At 30.9% G+C, this 22,647-nt stretch overlaps 1 protein-coding gene across 2 annotated transcripts in view; it reads left to right on the forward strand.

Annotated features, from left to right (window-relative positions):
• The window catches only part of LOC134695782 (uncharacterized), a 179,998-nt gene extending 165,558 nt beyond the window's left edge, over window positions 1-14,440 (forward strand). The window contains exons 1-4 of one of the 2 annotated variants that reach the window (XM_063557194.1): window positions 11,026-11,202; window positions 11,766-11,893; window positions 13,975-14,112; window positions 14,403-14,440. In XM_063557194.1, the coding sequence (XP_063413264.1) occupies window positions 11,064-11,202; window positions 11,766-11,893; window positions 13,975-14,052 (345 nt within the window). In that variant the 5' untranslated portion in view covers window positions 11,026-11,063 and the 3' untranslated portion in view covers window positions 14,053-14,112; window positions 14,403-14,440. Of the gene's footprint in view, window positions 1-11,025; window positions 11,203-11,765; window positions 11,894-13,974; window positions 14,113-14,402 lie in introns of those variants that run through there. The other variant, XM_063557193.1, reaches the window with a different exon arrangement.
• The last annotated feature ends 8,207 nt before the right edge of the window (window positions 14,441-22,647 follow it).

Here is a 22,647-nt window from a genome sequence, read left to right on the forward strand (position 1 = left end):
TCGGGAGCAATAATCGGCAATGCGTGAACCCCGCATTAACCATTCTAACAGTTCGGGTATAACACGGATAACCCGTCCAAATGCGAATTAAAGATATAGATGGTGTGGAAATTACTTTTAAACAGCAATTTCATTTATTCACGTTGTGTCAGAAATTTTGCAGCAAATAAAAGTTTGGCTTAAGTTTTCTCAGAGCAGCAGATATGTATTTTATCATATTACATGTAGTTAAATGCCCCATTTTATAAACGAGGAAATGCCTGTACCAATTACCTACGGAATATGACAGTTGTTTTCCATTCGTTAAAAAGTTAAAACTTTCCGTTAAAGATTTTTCTTACAGTTAGGTACTTAAGTTATTTTACTTTGCATGTAGAATCTATTCTTTGAAACAGTTAAGTGTTGATGATCTTAAGTACATGTATTGATTGGATTGACAAACTAAACCAAATGAAGGTGATCGCTTTTTTTAAAAATCTAAAACCGAAATATTCACCAACCCAAACAAATATTGCATGTTTAACAGAACCATACACTCATGTTCATTTGATATACCATCTTTTATTACTGTGACAACCCGGATGGTGGGTGTCAGCGATGTGAATATCAAATTTGAGTTAAAATCATATATAAATTCGTTTTATCAATACCAAATAATAAATCATATTTTTGATTTCAAATTCTTAAATACTTACTTAATTTCAAACTAAATTCATTGAACCTGTATAAATCTTAATATGAGGGCTAAGTGGATACTATATTTTGTCATTTTGTCTTTCCTTGTGCGTCTGTCAGTCAACATAACTTAACATTGTAAGATATGGATATGCACGGGTAACGTGTATTATATGTAGATTTATATACATGACTATTTAAAAAAGAAGAAATTGATATATTTAATGCTTGCACTTTGGGGGGGAAACAGTTATTGTAAAACATCACACATTCTGAGAAATGGTTTACTTTGATAAATTGTTATTTGGATGGAGAGTTGTCTCATGGGCACTCATACCACATCTTGTTATATCTACTTAAAGCAAAATCAGGAATAAACATTGATGTAAGTAGTTCACTGCAGTTACTCATCATTACAAAACTTAATACAGAATTATATATTATGCATTGTTTTGAATGACGTTAGGGTCAAAAGCCAATAACACGATCTACAATTAGTAAACAGCGTTGTTTAATTAAACGGAATTCGAGGGTCGAGTAAAATTAAAAATATTTATAAACTATTACGATTATCATTGTGTACTCCACAAGCTTTTCGTCTACAAAGAACTCATCAGTGAAGTTAGAACAAACAAAGTACGATTTGAAGGTCATTCATGTCCAAAATTCCAAACGGTTTTGACATAAAAACTAAAGTCTATTCCTGTTGTTGTTCGGAATTACCGTAAAGCACGTATCACTTATTTTTTTTTTGATGAACCCATATGCAAACAACACAACATTTTCTAGTGAGGGTCAAACTTTCCTTTCTTCCATTACGCGGTCGACCAGTAGTTTAGAATTTTCTGCATTATAGATTTTATTCTTCTCGTCCTGACAATGCCTATCCAATATGGACACCTGGCGTTAAGCAAATACCAATAAGTCAATTAAGTCCAAATTATTCATTAATGTGCCGTTCAAAATATGTACGAAATAACTGTCACTATAGAAATTAAAGTCATATGAAACGAGTGACGGATGTAAAATAATGTAAATTCAATTCTTGAACAAATGCATGCATATATAATATAAACTTAGTCTTCTGTTGACAGTTTTATCATTTTAAACGCATCCATATCGTATAATCTTTAAAACTACATTTCATGAACATTACAATATAGTTTCTTTCGATGACGGAGCGATTTTTATGTATGTTGACTCTCTTTGCAATTTGTTTTTACCCTTCGTACTTGCGTATTGTTGTTTACCAGAAAGGTCATGCTGAGGTAACTGCATACAGACAACATGTCGGCGAATTGTTGTCTAGAAGACACCATTTAACAAAAGTAAATTTCTTTTAAATTTGGACGAATTAAATGTTCCTACGAAATAAGTATATGTACATAAGTTCTATAATAAAAACTAGCCATGTAGTTATAAAAAATCCCTTACATATTTTTTATGTTTCAATATGAAAGTTCATGTGTTCATTGCAGGATTCTTGCGGTCCATTCTGTATAATTCAGTGTTGGACTGGTTTTTTTAAATACTCTAAAGTTATGGAAAAGGTACTAGGATTACTTCTCTTTGACTAAATAAATGAAATAACGTAATACAACTGTAGTAGTACTTGTATGTAGAAAATTTGCATTCCGATGTACGTAATAGTTTGTAAATCTTTTCAAGGTTTTGAAATTGCTGTTTCTGTTCGAGTTTTATAATCTGATTTACCCAAAAATGCGTATCTTGAAAATACATATTTTTTTCTTATATAAATTTGTATTAAACAATCACCAAAAATTAGACCGACGTAAACATTCGGGTGATCATGGTTCTATGTTTCATCTGAATCAATTTTACAAGTGGATTTGAAGCTTTCTTTTCTGCAACTTATTTTCTAGGCTGCCATAGGCTCTCAATCAGTTTTAATATTGTATTGCTCCGTATACGTATTCATAAGATCAGACGACATTTGTCAACGATTAAGATGACTATTTTTATTTATATTTACCTACCATTTTCCAACTTATTATACGTGTACATGAATATACATATGGGACATAGCCGAATTGCATTACTTTGGAGGTTTCTTTCATTTTCAAAAGTTCTAAATCACATTGGGACGAGTATTCAGTAAGATTTAAAAACAAAAAATTAAATTTTTAATATTTATTCCATTTGGATTACAAACAGGGGATAAGGTGGTTTAAAAATAAAGGTAATTTCTAACTATGGAAACCGTTTAATTGTAAAATACGTCAAAAAGAACTGTTGCATTCAGCATGTTCAGGTGATAGGTAGTTTGAAGATCATGCGAAACTAAGTGGACACATTTTTAGAAATAAACTCTTCTCGCATTTTTAAACATATCTATCAAAAGATATCAAATGTGCACAACGCCTATACAAAGATATGCAGATTTTCGTACATTTGATCTGATTATACCTCTCGAACGATATACAAAATAATAATTAGTTTAAAACATATTCAGGAATGTATCTGGAGTGCAATGTGTGTTCATTTTCCCAACAAATGTCATGATCAACCAAGAAGTATTTAATTATGGCACCCTCAATGGAGTTGGGGCGACGTACAAATGTATTGTTATTCTATGTTTCTTTTCTTTCTTATTCTTCCTCCACACTTTTCGCGCTGTATTTCGGAATTGAATGGACCAATGTTAATGGAACTATACCATAATGTGGACCACCATGTGAAGTTGTGCGCCTAACTTTAGAATGTGCAAGATGGCCGCCATTTCCAGGAAGCAGCAAAAATGCAAAAAAATATTCGAAGTGTTTTAAACAGAAAGAAACTTTACAGAAATAGTAACTGGCTTGCGCAGATTCGCAAATTTGAACTTGGAATTTTAAAAATGGCTGCCGTTAGCATGAAAACAGTCAAAATGTGAAAAAAATCTTTCATTATAAGACCCAACCTGGTGAAACTCTATTGAAATGTTACACAGTATGCCTACATGTGTAGACAATATATCGGTATTCCAAAATTGCCGTTGTTGTCATGAAAACCTTGGGAATAAACTCATCATAGATACCAGGACTACATTTAGTATATACGTCAGACGCGCGTTTCGTCTACAAAAGACTCATCAGTGACGCTCGAATCCCAAAAAGTTAAAAATGCCAAATGAAGTACGAAGTTGAAGAGCATTGAGGACCAAAATTCCTAAAATTTTTGCCAAATACAGCTTAGGTAATCTATGCACACAAAAAAAAATATTACTAAGTAATTATATTTTACTTGAATTAAGTATTCTTTTTTATTACTCATTACTAGGAATTACTTACCAATTACTCACTATTACTAGCAATTACTTAAATTTTACTAGATATGAAAATAGTTACTTGAAACCAGTAATTGTTTTACTGAAAAATTGTGTCTATCAAAAAAATTACTTAAATTAAAACAAATACTAATAATAATTTTACTCACTTGAGTAAATGAATTACTTAATCCGTATTTAGGTAATAACTTACCCGTACTGTTTTTAGTAGAAAGAAATAACTTAGATTAAGTCATATATTCAAGAACTACACATTTTTTTTAATTCATACTAAAAAGCTGTATGAAAGTTACTGGAATTACTTCTGAAAACATGGATATAAAACTTGTTGTTACTAAGTAGGTTAAGGCACTATATCATGTTGTTTTCTTGCATAAGGCTTATTATATATAATAATAAATGCTTCCTATGAAATTTGACTCCATAATCTAACAATTTCAACAATATGTAGGTTTAAGTCTGAAAATTGCATAATTTTGGATAACAATTTTCTTTAAACAGGCAATTATTCCAACTGGAAAATATTTTTTAATTATATGGAATTTGCATAATTTCCTGTGCTTGAAAATTTTTATAAATTTCATGTATATTCTGTATTTTAATGTTCAGTGTGGCGCCCATAACTGACTATTCCAAAGTAGATATAACATTTTCAATAGAATGTACTGTGCTGCGCAGAAAATTATCTATACAAAATACATTGTATGGAAAATATTCTGCAATGCTTAAAAATAATAATGCAGAATAATTGTGGAATTTCAAGCACAAGAAATCATGCAAATTACATAATTAAAAATAATCCCAAATTGAAAAAATAGCCTGTTTTTAGATAATACTTTGAAATGCTTAAAAAATTTGTTCGGAATTACTTAGTATAAGATGAGACCTATTTTCATATCAAAATATCTTTAAATTATTATTATCTATTTTTAATATAATTTTATAATGTTAAATAACATGACTTACTTGTACTAAAATTAAAAATTAACTATTTATTATAAATGTACAAAATTGTATAATATTTCCTGTATTTTTAATAAGTAGTTTTTGATTTGAGACTGAAAAAATATTCGGCCAATCAGAATTTAGGTTTCATTTGACTTTGGTAAGCTATTTTTGAAAATTGGCTGGAGCTCATTCAGTTTTGAATTTGAACAAAAGTTTACAGAGTTTGTTGAAATACTTACACGAGTTACACACATGAAAGGACAGGAGAACCTTACAAAAAGGACACTTTGTGGGTTTTCATGTTTCTGCTACTCTTTGTGTACTAATTCAATTAAATGAAAATGTAACACAAAGAGTTGCTGGGGAGGTATAGCCAATGTTAACTTACAACAAACAAGAGAAATGGATTATAACAAAGGATATAGTATATGATCATTCTTTAAAAAGGTATGTTACTATTTCAAATTATATGCATTTATAATAAAACAGTGTAGAATTTTTATTTTAATCTATAAATATATTATAAATATATATATAATTTATGCGTAAAAGAATTACTCAATGAATATTAAAAGAATTACTTACTTTTATTAATACAAATAATCAATATGTATTACAAGAATTACTTACTATAATTAAAAGAATTACTTACTATAATTAAAAGAAATACTTAAGGTGTATTAAATGAATTACTTACTATAATTAAAAGAAATACTTAAAGTGTATTAAATGAATTACTTACTATAATAAAAAGAATTACTTAGTATATAGGAAAGAAATAACTTAAGTATTCATTAAAAGAATTACTTAAGATACATTGAAAAAATACTTAAATTTAATTACTAGGTAATTACTTACAATTACTTGGCATTACTAGGAATTACTCATTTTTTGACAAACATTTTTACTTGAAGTTTTTTACTTAATTTGAGTAAATTAAATACTTGTTTTAAGTAAATTCAAGTAATTATTTTTTTGAGTGTGGGCTATTGATACATTCGGGGACGAAACGTCTACCAGCAATGGCATCGACCCAGTGGTGTAAATAGTTATCAAAGGTACCAGGATTATAATTTAGTACGCCAGACGCACATTTCGTCTACATTAGATTCATCAGTGACGCTCATATCAACATATTTATAAAGCTAAACAAGTACAAAGTTGAAGAGCATTGAGGATCCTAAATTCCAAAAAGTTGTGTCAAGTACTGCTAAGGTAATCTATGCCTGGGATAAGAAAATCCTTAGTTTTTTTTAAATTCAAAGTTTTGTAAACAGAGAATTTATAAAAATGACCACATTATTGATATTCATGTCAACACCGAAGTGTTGACTACTGAGCTGGTAATACCCTCGGGGACGAAACGTCCACCAGCAGTGGCATCGACCCAGTAGGTGTTAATAGTTATCAAAGGTACAAGTTATACACATGTTCCTTTTATGCTGTGACAGCCATTTTTGCTTAAATATTGGGAAAAACATACTTAATACTATTTACTCTAATTATCAATCACATGTGTCTAGTTGAAATTGGTTTTATAGCTCTTTGAAAAAGCTTATGACGGACAACAGCAGACACCAAATAATGACAAAAGCTGATGTTTAAGAACATTTAAGCTAAATTTCTTTGTTGAAGGCAAATAACCCTTTTAGAGGTGAATGGATTGTTTTGCTTGTTCGGCGTTTCTAAGATTTTGATTGTTTACAATTTCTATCTATCTATGATAGAGTAGGCAAAACACACTAAAATAAGTCACTAACAGACAATAAAATTGAGAATGGAAATAGGGAATGTATCAAAGAACCAACAACATGACCATAGAAAAAACTACAGAAGAAGTTCACCAACAGGTCTTCAATGTAATTCCCGCTCCCGGAGGCGTCCTTCAGCTGGCCCCTAAACAATTACTAGTTCAGTGATAATGAACACCATACAATGACTTTTTACAAAATGTTCATTGGTATCTTGGATATAATCATTGTGAAGATGTTGATAACGAGCTTCTTTTCTCTTGTTTATGCTTATCTGTTTCTGCCTTTAGAGAATAGTTCTTGATAATAAGGTAAAAACATGAAATTATTCTCTGGTGACAATGAAGGGGTCATCTCATAATTTTGCTACAACATAAGGAAGCTTGATCTTGACCAATAGAGCATTTATATTGCTCTCAAAAATTATTTTTTCTCATGGTGGTATAATGAAAACATGTAACAATGTATGCATACATCAGAACAATAAGGCCTTCAATATAACAAGAGTAAAATATAGTGCAAACATTTTATTTCATAACCATAATTAAGTTTGAAAGACTTGGTATTTCTAGCATAATAAACAAGGTAATTTAAGGGGGTAGACTTTGGTTCAGGGAGATAACTCTTTAAATCAGTTATGCGTTTGTAACAGTCAAGTATCATCAGTGTATTTTAAGCACTTACCTGAAACAGATTTGAAATAATCTATATAACCTAGAAGCTTAGAATATATTTATGAAAATGGTTGACACTGACTTACTGATGATTTTAAGAGTTATTTCCCTTAACCACGGTCTACCTCCTTAATTCATAAGTATTTACTACATAGTAGCTATAGTAACGAAAGGAGGCTCACTTCTGTTATATTGATTGATTGCATTTCTTAAAACATAACCATCAATAGGAGTTGTAAATTGATAATTGCTAAAATTCCATTAGAGAGGGCCAAGTACAAAACATTTTCTGTGAAAAACAAGTTGGTTGGCCAATCCAGAAACTGTAAACAAGTGTGTCTCAAAATGTTCAAATATTTATATTTTGTATTGTATTTATTGAACACAAGTTTTAACACAAAAATCTGCTAAAATAATTCCAAATTTCTGTTTTCTTAAAACAAATATATAATTTTGCTTGAAAGCAGATGATTCTTTGAAAAAGTTATTGGTGCCTTTTTCATAGCTTAAAATTGCAATTAATGCCTTACATTTCTAACATACAAACTATAACGTATCATATATGCTGCATCACATAGGAATGAACTGTATGCAAGTGCACATAAACGTGTACATGTATGTGACTTTAATTAAGAAATAATTCATTGGGGCTTGAATATATCGTGATTTTACCACGGGTTGTCCCTTTATGACAAATATTTTACCCTGAGAGATAGCGAGATGTAAAATATCGGCATAAAGGGACAACCCGTGGTAAAATCTAGATATATTCAAGCCCCCGTGAATTATTTCGATTCTAATAGGAAAAATACGGCAATAATTTTGGATCGAAGCAGTCTATGTGGATGCAAATATTTGCCGTTCCCATAAATAAACGCACTATAAGTTTGGTGTAGAAGAACGGAGCAAACTGAATTAGTGACATGCTTAAACTTTTTACAATAACGTATTTAGATAGTTTTGGATGAATTTAATCATGAATATTTACTTATGTTTTATATGTTTAAAAAAAATGGCTTATATCACATTTTAGCATCGTTTGTTTACATTTCCTTGTTGTAATGATTTTCCGTTTCACAAGCATTGATTTTCCCGTAAAATGCTAACATTCTGACGTCATTGTTCTATGACGTCGGGTAGCCCATTCATAAAAAATCATATGACGTGGGAGAACAATCGGAACAGCCCTAACAATATGTTCATATTTTACCACGGGTGTGTACTCAAAGTGTTTAAAGGACGTCATGTTAGAATTGATTTTTAGAACATTCCAATATCAACTAATAGGCTGAATTAAGGTCTGTTTGTAAGGTTTGTGTATCAACTCAATTAACTCCACAGTAATAGACAATGCATATAGATATTTTCAACCCAATAATAGTAAACAGATGTATTATATTTATTTGCATAAGTTTACTTTCTATCTAACGCAGCTAATATTGTTAAAATTCAAAATCATTCAAATATTCTAGTCATATCCATATAATTTGACGATTTCAAAATTACTTTCTTGACAAAACTTTTGAATCTAATGTTTTTCCTGTGTTTTCTTTTATTGAAATAAATTATTGTCCTTGAACACGATTAATTGTTGGTTGTATCAAATATTTTGAATTCAATGCTTTTCCTGAGTTTTAAAAAATTGGAATAATACACAATTGTCGGTTAATTGATTATGTATCAACCAGGGGCCTTCTCGGTTCCACCAATATTTCATAACCTCGTACATATTCTGGTTTTGTCACTGCATATAATACTGCATATGCAATGTCTGTTGGTTCGAGGATTTTTCAGGATGAACTCCCATTATGTTTTCCTTGCACTTGCAAAAGAAATTATGATAGTTATCAATTCATTTCTGAACACCTATAATATGTAACTATGACTGTAAAATATATATCAAAGTGTTCAATTCACATGGTCGAAAAATTGGAAGAGTTGTGTGCCTGATTTTAATCCTACATTGTATTTCAGTGTGAGGAATGGTGAAAGACTGCACAAGTTTCTTGTTCTAAATGAAGTGACATGAATTATATATTGTTAATTCCAATTCAAGCACTGATTGTTGATCAATACAAGTGTGTATATTATTCTGTAGATGAAGGTTGTAGGGTGTCAAAGGTTAATTTTTCATATCCATACATGTAATCTGTCTTTATTATTGGATTACTTTTTTTTATCTATTTAAAGGCAAAAACTATTCATGATTCAATCTTTATAAATATTTATTGCCAAAATAATTCGTTTTAATATTTTTCATATGGAAACGTCTAGATTGAAAATAAACTCATCATAGATACAAGGGTTGAAATTTTGTATTTTTGGAAAACGCATGTTTCATCTACAGAAGTAAAAAATTGAGTTAAAAAAGCCAAATCAACAAAGAAGTTATTCAAAAGATTTCTTTAAAATTTTCCAAAAACTAAATATGCACTTTACCTTAATTTTAGGTCTTGATATATTTTGATAATTCAATAATGTGCCAAATATCAATAATACAGCATTTTATTGTTTGGATATTTGTACATGAAATGGAGATGTTGGCGTACATTTCAATAAGACAGCAGCCGGTCAGGAATCTGACAAACACATTCATAAAGTTTTCGACTATAAATGGTACATTTTTAAATATTGTGGCGAGCGATCCAGTTCTAACAAAGCAATGTATTAATAGTAACTGTTGCCTTTTTTCCAATATCGATAATGCAAATGTTGAAATTAACATTGCATCACTTCAACATGTACGTTTTGCAAATATTCAAAGTCAATGAACCATGACTGAAGGTTTATGGCTAAACAATCTCCAACGAACTAAGATGTACCAATGCTTATACAACTGCATAACAAATACCATTGACTTATCGTTAGTAGTTCTGTTTAAACAAACCTGAACCCAATCTAATACATGTAAACTAAGCCCAAAAGATGGGTCAATAAGCCATGCGTGAAGGGTCAAATAAACTCAGAGATATGTCAATGTTTATACAAATGTATACAAAATATCAACGACCGCTACAATTAGTGATTCAGTATGAACCGGTTATAATTTCAAACTCAAACAGTAAACCTACGCAAAAGTTTTAAAGTCTATAAACATGACTTAGGGAGCGGGTCGAGTTCTTGTATATCCGCTGCCAACACCGGAAACAGCATACAAATGTCGCACTTTTTAACTCCGTCACGGGAGACAAAATCAATGAAGTATGATCAGTTACCCCTTCTGCAAAAGAAGCACATGTTTGGCATATTTAATGCCCATCTTGATATCTTTGATGTATTTTCATAAAAGAACCATTTTCAAAAACGACATTATTCAGGTATTTTGGGTATTCATTCAAAAAAAGACCACCAATTTGAATGACCAAATTATGTTGCAAGTTAGGTTTTGGTTGATTTGTCTTATATAACCTTTGTATTAATTACCAACATATGTAATCAATACATATACAAATAGTCATGTATCACACAACACCTGCATAAGTAAATCAATTCCTTTGCATGCAATATGTATATTATGTTTTATAATACTAGAATAAAGTTTTCCATGCTTCCTGGTCGATTGACAGTATGAAGATTTTTTTTGTTCTCGTTGCGTTCATCCAACTTCTTGCAATAGTTACAAGTCTAAGAAAACACAAACCAGTCAGTATCACATTGAATGCAGGGAAAGAAATACCAATTAGTGGCTTTTTGATAGACAATTCAAAATCATACTTGTTTAAAAATGAGATGGAGTATCAATTGAATAAAATGAAGACAGTTTCAAAGGATAACAGTGACAGCATTTCTGCGATAAAATCCAGTTTAACAGACATCAGTAAGGCTGTTAATGGTTTGCTTAAAGCAGCTGCCAAACAGCCTAATTATGGTTTGTAAATATTTTCTGGTTAAACTTTTCAAAAAAATATCAAACAATGCACACAGAATTATTCAATATTTTTATGCATTTTTTTTATGTTTCTGCTTTAACGATAACTAAACGACAAAAGGTGTCAGCTTGGATGTTTTCAGTCTATCGAATTGACAGAACCTTGTGCAATGCATATAGAAACCGTTGAAAGTTCGTTAATTGTTCCAACGATAATTGAACATGTCTTTTTTCCGTAATTGTATGTCTTAATTATAATATATAATCTGATTTTTTTTATTTAAAAACATTTGAAAAGATCATAGTTATTCAGTCATACTGTGAAAATAATCTGCCGAGAGTACAATTTATTGATAATTTTAATAGCACTTCAGTTGCTGATATTTCTATACTTCTTATTTGTACATTTTACTGATTCAGAATCAGCATTTTACTGAAATATTTAAGAGAAAAATCAATGCAATAAAGGATTGCACAATGTTTGTTTCTAAAATAAATCCTACATATCATTACATAATTTTGATTGTTTAAGATCATGTCATTTTTTTATATTTTAAATTTAGGTTACATTGGATGTTATAAGGATGATAATAATAGACATCTAAAACACAAACAATCAAACATCGGAAATTCTATAACCCTGGCTAAATGTCGTGAACTTTGCAAAGGATATAAGTACACAGGCTTACAGGTAGGTTACATTTTACCTAGTATGTACATGAAAACACTACGGCTAGAAAAATGTGTGTGCACCGTTTAAATGTCATGGTTATCTTTTTTTGATTTATTTATTTAATTTCACTATATCTTTTTATAGTGGATTGGGAGACAACACTTTGCGGATGCGAGTGCTGCCTTGTAGCAGCATTATGCTGCTCTTTTTCGAAATTTACAATGGTATCTTTAGCGTGGAAGAGATATTGCTTTCTGTTAACAAGGGACAGCTTTGTATCGTCCCCTTCCTATCATCGTTTCCTCAAGACCATACTCGCTGATGCTATCAAGGGAGGGCCGAAAACCAGTTCCTGAAATGTTCATCCCGGAACGGGAATCGAACCAGGAACCTTTTTGTTTGTTGTTCAATGCACTAACCAATACACCACGGCTCTCTATATATTTTATTTTATAACATGTATAACTTGATTTTTAAGTAAACATCAATTACAAAACACATCATTTCCCAATATTTAAGTATGCATTTTTATTCAGCTCTCAATGATAAAATGCACACAGTATTTGATCTACGTTTGTTCCTAAATATGTTTGAAAGATATTCCTAATGCATAAACAAAGACGCCATATCAATTTAGTGTACATTAAAAAAATTAAAAAGTGAATGTTTAAACTTGTTGCAAGATGTTTCGAAAGAAGGAAAGTGCTGAGGCAATACAGACAAAGAAAGTGTCAAGGTTGCAACAAATGCATGTTTGCACTGCAGTAGCACATGTAATGCAATTACGGCTCATTCTGGAGTCAGGGATGTAACTCTATAGGGTTATTACAGAACATATCGTGCATGTGTTATTACAGTTCCTTTCAGGACTTGTTAAATCTTTAATCCTCAACTATTCTAAATATGTAGTAACATGTTTTTGTTATTTGTAAAATAGATCATAATTTTTTTATTTTTTATAGTGGGGTCTTGGGAACTCTTTACACATTGCGCAGACTTGACTAGTAATTGTCTAAATAAATTTATACATTTTTCATTAACCATGACAATTCAATGACCCGAGACGACGCAAGAAATTATTAAACGTGTCGTTTCAATTAATTTGTTAGGGATAAACTTAGCGGTCATAACATGGCTAAATTATTAAAGGCATTTAACTTTTTGTATAAAATACTTGGGAATTACTGGGACGCTTGTTCAGAACTCCATTTCTTGGTCTGATAATTTTTTCTTACAAAAAAGAAGTAGTTTGTGACTAAGCATGATGGACGGCTGATCAAATGCTTTAGAGAAGTTTTAATAACACCGTTTAGGTTGCATTTCTGTAAATATTGACAATGCAATTTCCCAAAGGAACCCCTCTTACGGCTAAAACTGTACCACTTTTACTATGAAGTTTTGAACAAAATCTTATCCTAGAATTGAAGGTTCATATGCACTTATTTTTTTTTCAAAGGTCAAAATATAGGGCTGTGCGGCATATTTTCAACGTTTATATATCCTGAACTTTTCAGAATTTAAACTAACACTAAATTTCTTAACTACCCCTACCTCGAATGAAGGGTTACCACATATTTCAATCTAAACAATATGCACATGTATATATACTGGTAACTTTCCCAAGTTATGTCTCTATGAGATGGAATACAGAGAGCATGACTGGAAACTAGTATGTAAACACAATAAATTTTCTATGAATATTCTAAATCTCTCCTAAAGAGGCGTGGTTTGAGAAACAGCTGTATTTACAAAGTGCAACCTTTAGTTACATATTACAGGAATTTTGTTTCTGTAATTACATACGTGTACTATGCATGATACAGTGTGATTGGCAAACTATGAACTGTTATATCTTTCTATTGTTAAGTAAACATAAAAACAATAGTTATATCATTAAAACTTGTAAACACTTTAGCAAAACTAATGATCATATATATTTTCCCTCTGACTGTTCTGAAAAAACAATCATTTTAAAGATAACTTTTTTTCCATTGATCGCTTCTTCAATTTATTTTTGTTTCAAATGGTTTCACTTTGTTTTGCAGACAAATCTCAATAAGTTTGTACATAATTTTCATTTAATTTTTTTTCATTTTCAGTATAGGATACAATGTTCTTGTGGAAATGTTTTAAAAACCAAATGTATCCAAGAGTACAAGAATCAGATTGTAACATGAACTGCGCTGGAGAGTTGACTCGAAAATGTGGTGGTCCTATGAGGAACTCAATATATTTAGGTATTCAATCAGTACATCAATTATGAAATTCTATAAATTTTCATTTTCAACACCTAATAGAATCCTTTTTTTACAGGATAAAAGTAACTGGTTTGTAAATTTTTATTTTGTTTCTTAAAATCTTTGAAAATGAAAAAAGTTAGTATTGTATAACTATTTTTCATCGATTGATTGCTAAAACGTCATATTCAAACAACAAAACCGCATAATTTCATTGGAACGGAAGCTGAATATTTGATAACTAGTGATTGTAATTATAAATAAAATTAATTTGTTTTAATCTTTTTCAGTCAAACCCTAAGGGAAAAAAAACGCAAAAAAGGCAAAGAAAATATAAAAATAAATTGATTACATATAAATTTGTTTGTTGATTGAGGTCTTTTTCATGTGTTTGGGTTAAAACTAAACAATGACAAATGAAGCAAGTTGTCCGTAACTGTTGAAATGTCTGTATTGTGGTTGTATCCCCTATATCGTTTTAACCACATCTCCTACTACGCTAAACACCAAATCTAATATGATAGACATAATAAACATTCTTTGTTTACAAGACAAAGTTACTATGGAAATAAATGATTGCAATCCAGTTTAATTTACTGTATCGTTAATTGTTTCTGAATCCTCACTGATGTAGCCACAGGTAAAAACAAATTATTTTATCTATTGTATTTACATGTATCAGAATGCTGATTATTTTTCGGATCAATTCATCAGGAGACGAAATGGATCACCCTTGTTAAACTTTTAATGTATTTTTCCTTTTAAATGGTTGAGCATACCAATTGCATGCGTAACTAATTTTTAGCAAAAGAGTTCACATAAGTACAAATTCACATTAGGTCGAATTCTTTACTGTTAATTTAACAAATTTTGGCCAAACAAATATTCATGACATTTGTCTAACTTGAAGCTTATGCTCTTTTAAATACCCTTATACTGTTTTAAAAAATAAATACAATTAGACAAATCACATGGGAGACTGTGGATCAATTATCATTTGTGTGGTAATAATTTGTTTTAATTTTGTGGGAGAAAGTAAACCACAAATTTAACAAGGTACACAATTTATATTCGTTTGTATAAAATTGAGAATTGAAATGGGTTATGTGCCAAAGAGCAAAAAACAAAAAGTGTCTCCCACTCAGCCATGGTACAATTGTCTCCTTCGTATAAGCCAATCAAGATCTTATATTTAAACGTGAAGTTTAACATGTATAATTTTAATAAAATAGTTGATACAAAGAATAACAAAAGACACCACCTGCAATGAATTAACAACAGTACACCACGCGAAAAATAAGTAGTATATACTCCTATGAATGTGTATATATATGCATTTTAAATCATTCTTTGAATACTCAAATGTAACAAAGCAGCTAATCTACCTCAATGATAATTAGGATGTAGCCCTTGCACAGAAATCCCGTAGCAGCATCGTGTTTTAGTGTACACCACACTTCATTAACAGTTTAATAAATAAATTCGGAACTGTCAATTCACGTGGATACTCATCTTAAAACCCACCGACACGTACCAGGAAGAAATACTAGATAATTAAAGTTCTGTTCTATGTTCCGTTGAAAGTTCAACTTAGTTGTATTATGTTGTTTTGTTTTTATCTGAATCTTCTGATGGTATTCCATACACCTCGAAGAACACTTAAAATAAGCACCATCCTTTTTTTACAATACTTGTGCTCCGGATTTTCGCACCTGTCCCAAGTCAGAAGGCTCTGGCCTTTGTTAGTCCTGTATGATTTTTAATTATAGATTCTTGTGTATAATTTGGAGTTAAGTATGACCTCAATTATCACTGAACTAGCATGTACATTTGTTTAGGGGCAAGATGAAGGACGCCTCTGGGTGTGGGAATTTCTCGCTGCATTGAAGACCTATTGGTGACCTTCTGTTTTTGTCTGTTCTGTGGTCGGGTTTATATCTCTTTGACACCTTCCCTATTTCCATTGTCAGTTCTATTACCACGATGAGGAGCAAAGAAATCACTGGTATTTTACTTTTTCTATGCGTGTCCCACTGTCGACTATGACATATCTTGACTACAGACATAAGATTCAAAGAACAATAAAGGTAATCATTGTAAATGAGACATCGACCAAACATCACAAAACGTTTCAATGCTTAGAGTTTTAAAGATAACTGTTTATAATCGGGGAGAACGTTGTTTATGGAATATTATTTAGTTGAAATTGTGACTTAAACTTTATTCAAATACCCAAATAGTATGCCAGTATTTTTTATGATTATGTGTTGTTGTTTACAAACATGTTTTACAACATCATGATACCTATGTGCTGTCGATGGCCAAAATAGATTGTAATCCAGTGATTACCACTGTGCTGTTTCCAATGGTAGTGTTTTGTCTCTTGTTGTATAAATCATACAATTATTTCGCATATCTTTTTATCGTTGGATCTTTCATAGTTTACCTTACGGTATTGCTTCGAATTATTGTTAAAAAAAGGGGTGCGAACGATACCAGACAGTCAAACTCATAATCTTACTGTGTCCTCTTCTTTTGCTCATCTTAGTCATTTAGTGTTTATTGATAGCTATCTAGTTGGCAATCATTACATAACTCCTTTTTGTATATTCAATAGAAAACAGAATTCGATTAGGGAAATGTAACACAGATAACTTGATTAAACTTTCAAACAACCATTTAAATTTATAAATCAAGCTTTAAGGAAACACGTCATTGAATGTATGTTTTGGGTTTACAGCATGAAACATAATCGGCAAAACAGTAATCGGATATAATATTCGCAAAATAAAGAATACAAAATAATGGACAGAAAAAAAGAAAGAAGAACTATAGCTTCAAACATTACAAATAAACCTTTACAGATCCTCGCTAGTCTTTTTGTGTTAATCTAACATAAGGAAACTTTTAAATAGAAATTTGAAGTGCATAAGATGTGACTCAAAAGATCTTAACAATTGCATTGTATTTTATTTTTAGTAACATGCTTAAAATAAAAGTGCTTGATCGTGTCCTATGTTTTCCTGTATTTTTTATGACAAAAATAATGACAGGATATTTCTATATAAAGAAGGATAGAAAGATAAAAGTTATATTACAACATTTATTAAAAATAATGATCAATATGACAAAAAAAAACATAACGTATGTAAATACTTAGGTCTGACTATCTTCCGTGTAGAGAAAATTACATGCTAGTTTAAACTAAAATGGTTGGGAGTACATTCCAATTTACTTTTAAATAAGTAAGCATCCATCATCTGCATGATAGTATCACACTCATGTTTATACAACATGTATACTATATACAGGTTACAACATGTATACTATATACATGTATACATTCAAATCCCATCAAAAAGTAAATTTTCCGTATTCTTTATATCAATGTTATCAGACGAGGTTTGACGAAAAATACCATAAATAATAACGAATGATTCAAATCTAAAGAAGATTAAAAAGGGAAACAAAAAAATAGTAATGAGTCTCTGAGTTGTTAATTCATATACGTTTTGTAAAACTTCATTGTCATATGCGGAAACAGCTCCAAAAAAGCTGTCATCAACCCAGCCGCATAGATTGAATATTGACAGTGCAAGATAAATATACTCACCAACGCCTCGCTGATATTTTTCATAGTTGTTTAATTGGAGAATACAAATTAATTGAAAGTACAGTTCTATTATTGTGAGAATTTTTTGAGCGATTAACAAATTTGCCTTTTCACCATATATGCTTGAAAAAATAAGTAATGATGAATATCCAACGGAACCTAGGAAACTAGCACTTATCATCTTATGATGAAAATGGAAACCTTCCTTTCGTTTAAGGGGCATAAAATATGACGATTGTGAAATCTTATAAAAACTTATTATCAAAACAGTTGTCTTGATCAATGATAAAAATATATCATACAGTATATCTGCAGTTTTTATTTTGACATTGGCGGATTGTGCCTTCTGCTCGCTCTCTGCTGATGCAAAGTATCCAAAGAAATTACTAGGAAGAAATAATATAACTTCACAACTAACACACAGAGTGGTTCGAATACTATTTGAAATACACCCAGCCACTCTTGTTAATTTTTATGTGAACGATTTAAAGGACGTATATTCATTTGCGAAATCTGATTCAATAATATTCACTACTTGTGTGTAACTGGTATTTGATGGCCAAAGTTCAGGAATAAAAATCATCGATAAAAGGAAATATTCCATTTCAACTGGTGTTAGGTATGGTTCTATCTTTATCAAAACTGTTTCCCCGTAGCAGCTGTCAATTGAATGATTACTAATAGAACAATTCAGGTTATAGATTCTTGTAACTTTGTCTTGGTATACACCAGAAAAATAATGCGCCCATTGTGAAATGTTTGCCAGAACGATCAAGAAAAGGCTATAATAGACTCTCCAGGAATTTTTAAAGCAGCCACGAATAAAGAAATGGATAAATGAAGACTGGAGAAAATAAAATAAAATTTGAGTGCAATGAAAACTGATGTTAGCCTCTACATAGCCATTGTAATAAGTAGAGTTTTTGTCTATACACCCAACACTTCTATATTGATTAACAATTTTCTCTTTGCATGGAACTCTAATTATTTTTACAAAGGCATACAAAATACTTCCACTTGTAAATATCCATAAAAATCCAAGTTTTAATTTGGCAATGGCGTCAGCTTTTCTGGAACGGTCTGCACGATTTACCCGATGTATGATGAAATGGGCGATAAAAACAACTATAGATAAGATGATTGTGACATAAAGATATGAATGTATTGTAAAATATGGTTTGGTCTTGTTCACGTCTGCATCCACCAATCTTATTCCAAACATTGCAAGAAACGCTATCACCAAGACGCTTGAAAGAATAATTATTCCGCTGATACTACCATCGCGAGGTCGTAAATAAGTACTGATAAGTTGGTTTTCAGATGTATCTCTAGCTGTGAATGGTAAATAATGACGGCATTTAAAAAGTTGGCCAAGTACTCCATTGCTAAATTAAATACAAAAAGATACGTAGTTAACCCAAATGGAACAACAACTCAACAAAACAAATTTATCAAATGTACAATCTTAAGAATTGTTCGATGTCATTCGTATATAGAACATATCTGTTTTGTGTCAACCTAGGAAAAGCTTGGCTTTTGATTTCTGATGGCTGATGAATGCCAAACCATGCAAACGATGGTTTCCCGTTTAAATAGTATTAGACTAGTAATTTTTTTATTTTTATTAATTTTTCCATTATTTTTTGTTTGGGCGGGGGGGGTGCATTTTAGCTGTTTGGGGTGACCCAATGCTCCGTTTTGAAGATCGTACTTTAACCTATAATGGTTTATCTGTTACACATTGTGACTTGGATTGAGAGTTGTCTCTTTGGCACTCAAACCACATCTTTTTGTATCTATTTACATGAATTAGCGATATAGAGAGATATACTTACTTTTAAAAACGGAATTAACATGTATCAAATACGCCAATACAAAAAATATTTCCCTTAAACTGCTTCACTAATGTTTTTTAGTTAAATTCAGAAACAGGTAATGAAAAATTTCTCACGAGTTATTGCAATAGTATCACCAACTACATGAGACACATCAATTAAATATTTGCAACTTTCAGTTACACTTAATCTTGTCCTGCATATAATATACAAGGAAATATTTACAATAGAGTGTAGATGACTTAACTTTCTCAAGAGAATTCATCCTTTAATTTTGAATTGATTTAGAGATAAAACGTTGTTGCTATTAATAGAAAAGATAGAAATCATTCCGAAGTTGAGTTATGTCATTAAAAGAAATATTGCGGTGGTTTTTATTTTTTAATGAAAATAAATGTTAGTCTTCAAAAAATAAATGATTATTTTCGAATGTTCAGAATATGTTGAGACAAATCACAGTAATTAGAACCTGTTAAAATACATACAGAATGTTAATTATCAATGTTAATAACGAACAATTGTGAATGTAAAGAATTTGTAGGGAATTAAAAATTAACCATAAGAAAATATCACAGTAATTAGAACCTGTTAAAATACATACAAAATGTGAATTATTAATGTCAATAACGAACAATTGTGAATGTAAAGAATTTGTAGGGAATTAAAAATTAACCATAAGAAAATGTTGAGACAGAGTAAGATTTTATCTATTCGTTTCAGAATGTTGTGGCGAATTCAGAAAAAAGCTGTTAATTCCTGCCTCTTATGACATTACATTGTAGCAAAGTTTATTTATTTTTTAATGTTCATTTGTATCATTATCATCCGATGACCATTTATAAAGTACAATTTTATTTGGTGTTCATCTATTATTTCCAAATTACATGTAATTGGTAAGCGCGTTTAAGTTTTTTAATAATTCTTTTAAAATTAATTGATCGTTACTATCATGACTATTCTTTCGCAAATTTTCAAATCATTTCACTATTGACTTTTTAATTCAGTCGTCATAGACCAACCATGTTTTATGATGTCGATGCTCATTATTTCCTGTTACTTTTCATATAGGGGCTTCAGTAGTGAAGTGGTCTTAGTTGCCGAGCTGCCGATTCACTAGCTTGTCAACACTGCAATAGTGAGTTTGAATCTAACTCGTGACGGGTTCGCTCGAATCCAATCATTATTAACAAAGATTGTCAATTAGCCTACCAAAGATCGATGGTTCTGTCAGTGTAATCTTGTTACCTCTACCAAAAGTATACTGACCGCCACGAAATAGAACAATAGTGTTAAAAGACGTGTTTAAAACCAATTTTTCAACCCTTTTTTTTTACACTAACTACAAACTGGTTCTTGGGATAAGTCGATGGTAAGTAAATGTATAGAATGAGATATTAATAATGTAGACACACCTTGCCTAAATACTCCGTTCAGAGCTACGATCCCCCAAAAATAACTCTAATTGTATTAGTTCAATACACGGACTTGTGAAATATAATGAACATCGGTATACCACCATTATATTCGATAGTTGGATTTATATTACATTTTGGCTTTACTTAGTTAGCTTCACAGTATATATTGGTGCCTCAAATTGTTTTCTGTGCAATAACCATAGCTGCTTTTTAGACATTGTATCATTGGTTTTCCCGTTTGAATGGTTTAACACTAGTAATTTTGAGGCCCTTTATAGCGTGTTGTTCAGTGTGAGCCAAGGCTCCGTGTTGAAGGCCGTACATTGACGTTTAATGGATTACTTTTAAAGATTGTTATTTGGATGGAGACTTGTCTCATTGTTACTCACATCACATCTTCATATATCTAGGTAACCATTAATGCGGTGGAAATGTGGGTTTTTGTTTTAGCAATTGTTGATTTAATGCTGGTTTTAGGAACGTTTGATATGTTTTGTAAAGTTGTAAACTTGTAAGACAAAGTAATAACATGATTTTCTTATGTTTTATAGCCGAACAAAGATTATGAGTTCGAATCTTGCACGTTGCGATGCATTCGATTCTTTATTAACTAATATTATCAGTTTTCTTTCCGAAAAACGGTTGTTTTATCCTGAGGATAGCGTTTGAACACTTACTATCAATTAATTGACCATATAGGCGTGTTTAAAAACTTTACAGATGACTTTGAAAAATGTCTGGATGACATACGCTCTTTCATAGTTCACACTACATTTAGCACCTTTACTGATCCTGCAATTATGTTGGTTTTTTTTTACGTTGGAATACGTATCGCAGTGTGTACAACCGCCAATTATCTTTTCTTTGCAGCCTGAAGACTTATCTCACGATTTAGTCATAGGAAGAGAAATACCTAAGGCATGTAACGTATGGTCAGGAAACGCAAACAGCTGTACTTTAATATTATGCTATATATAAACATGATCACATTAACATTAGCGCGAAATGATAGGGGAAATATTATTTCAAATCATATCTACAAAATGTACAAGACACAAAATTATTTTAATATTAAATGATTGGTGTCATGTAGGTATTATATATACACTGCATTATCGCTATTTTGTGCATTTTTCCTTTAATCTTTTTTGTGATTATTTTTCATAGTATGCTTCTCGCTTGAGATAGAAAATTATCGCTAGAATCTAAAGGGGCACATGGATTAGCTAATGAAATTGACAACGACGTCATTGTTAAAATAGCGATAAACAGATTATCATTGGTCATTTCAACTCGATTGCTTTTCTCGCTTTCGCCGTACAGGCTCAAGCGAGAAAATCAATCTCGTTGAGATTATGAACGATAATCTATATTTATCAATAGTCATACACTTTTTTCGACATATTCGATTAGTGTTGTGTCTCAAAGTTCGTCCCTGCCAACATGTGTTACAAGAATCACCTATTGTATTCATTGTTGTATTGTTCTCGTCCAGGTAAGCATGAAATATTTGCCACTGGACTTTTATCAACCAACAGTCAATCACTAATATACCTCAAATTTACCATTACTCAACATAATAGTAATTAGTAAATGAAAAATGAAAATGTATTTTTCATCATCTTTTAATAATTATAACAATAACTTATCTCACAAAACAAAATATTTTAAA

This window comes from Mytilus trossulus, chromosome 14 (genome assembly GCF_036588685.1).
Source record: "Mytilus trossulus isolate FHL-02 chromosome 14, PNRI_Mtr1.1.1.hap1, whole genome shotgun sequence".
Taxonomy (NCBI): domain Eukaryota; kingdom Metazoa; phylum Mollusca; class Bivalvia; order Mytilida; family Mytilidae; genus Mytilus; species Mytilus trossulus.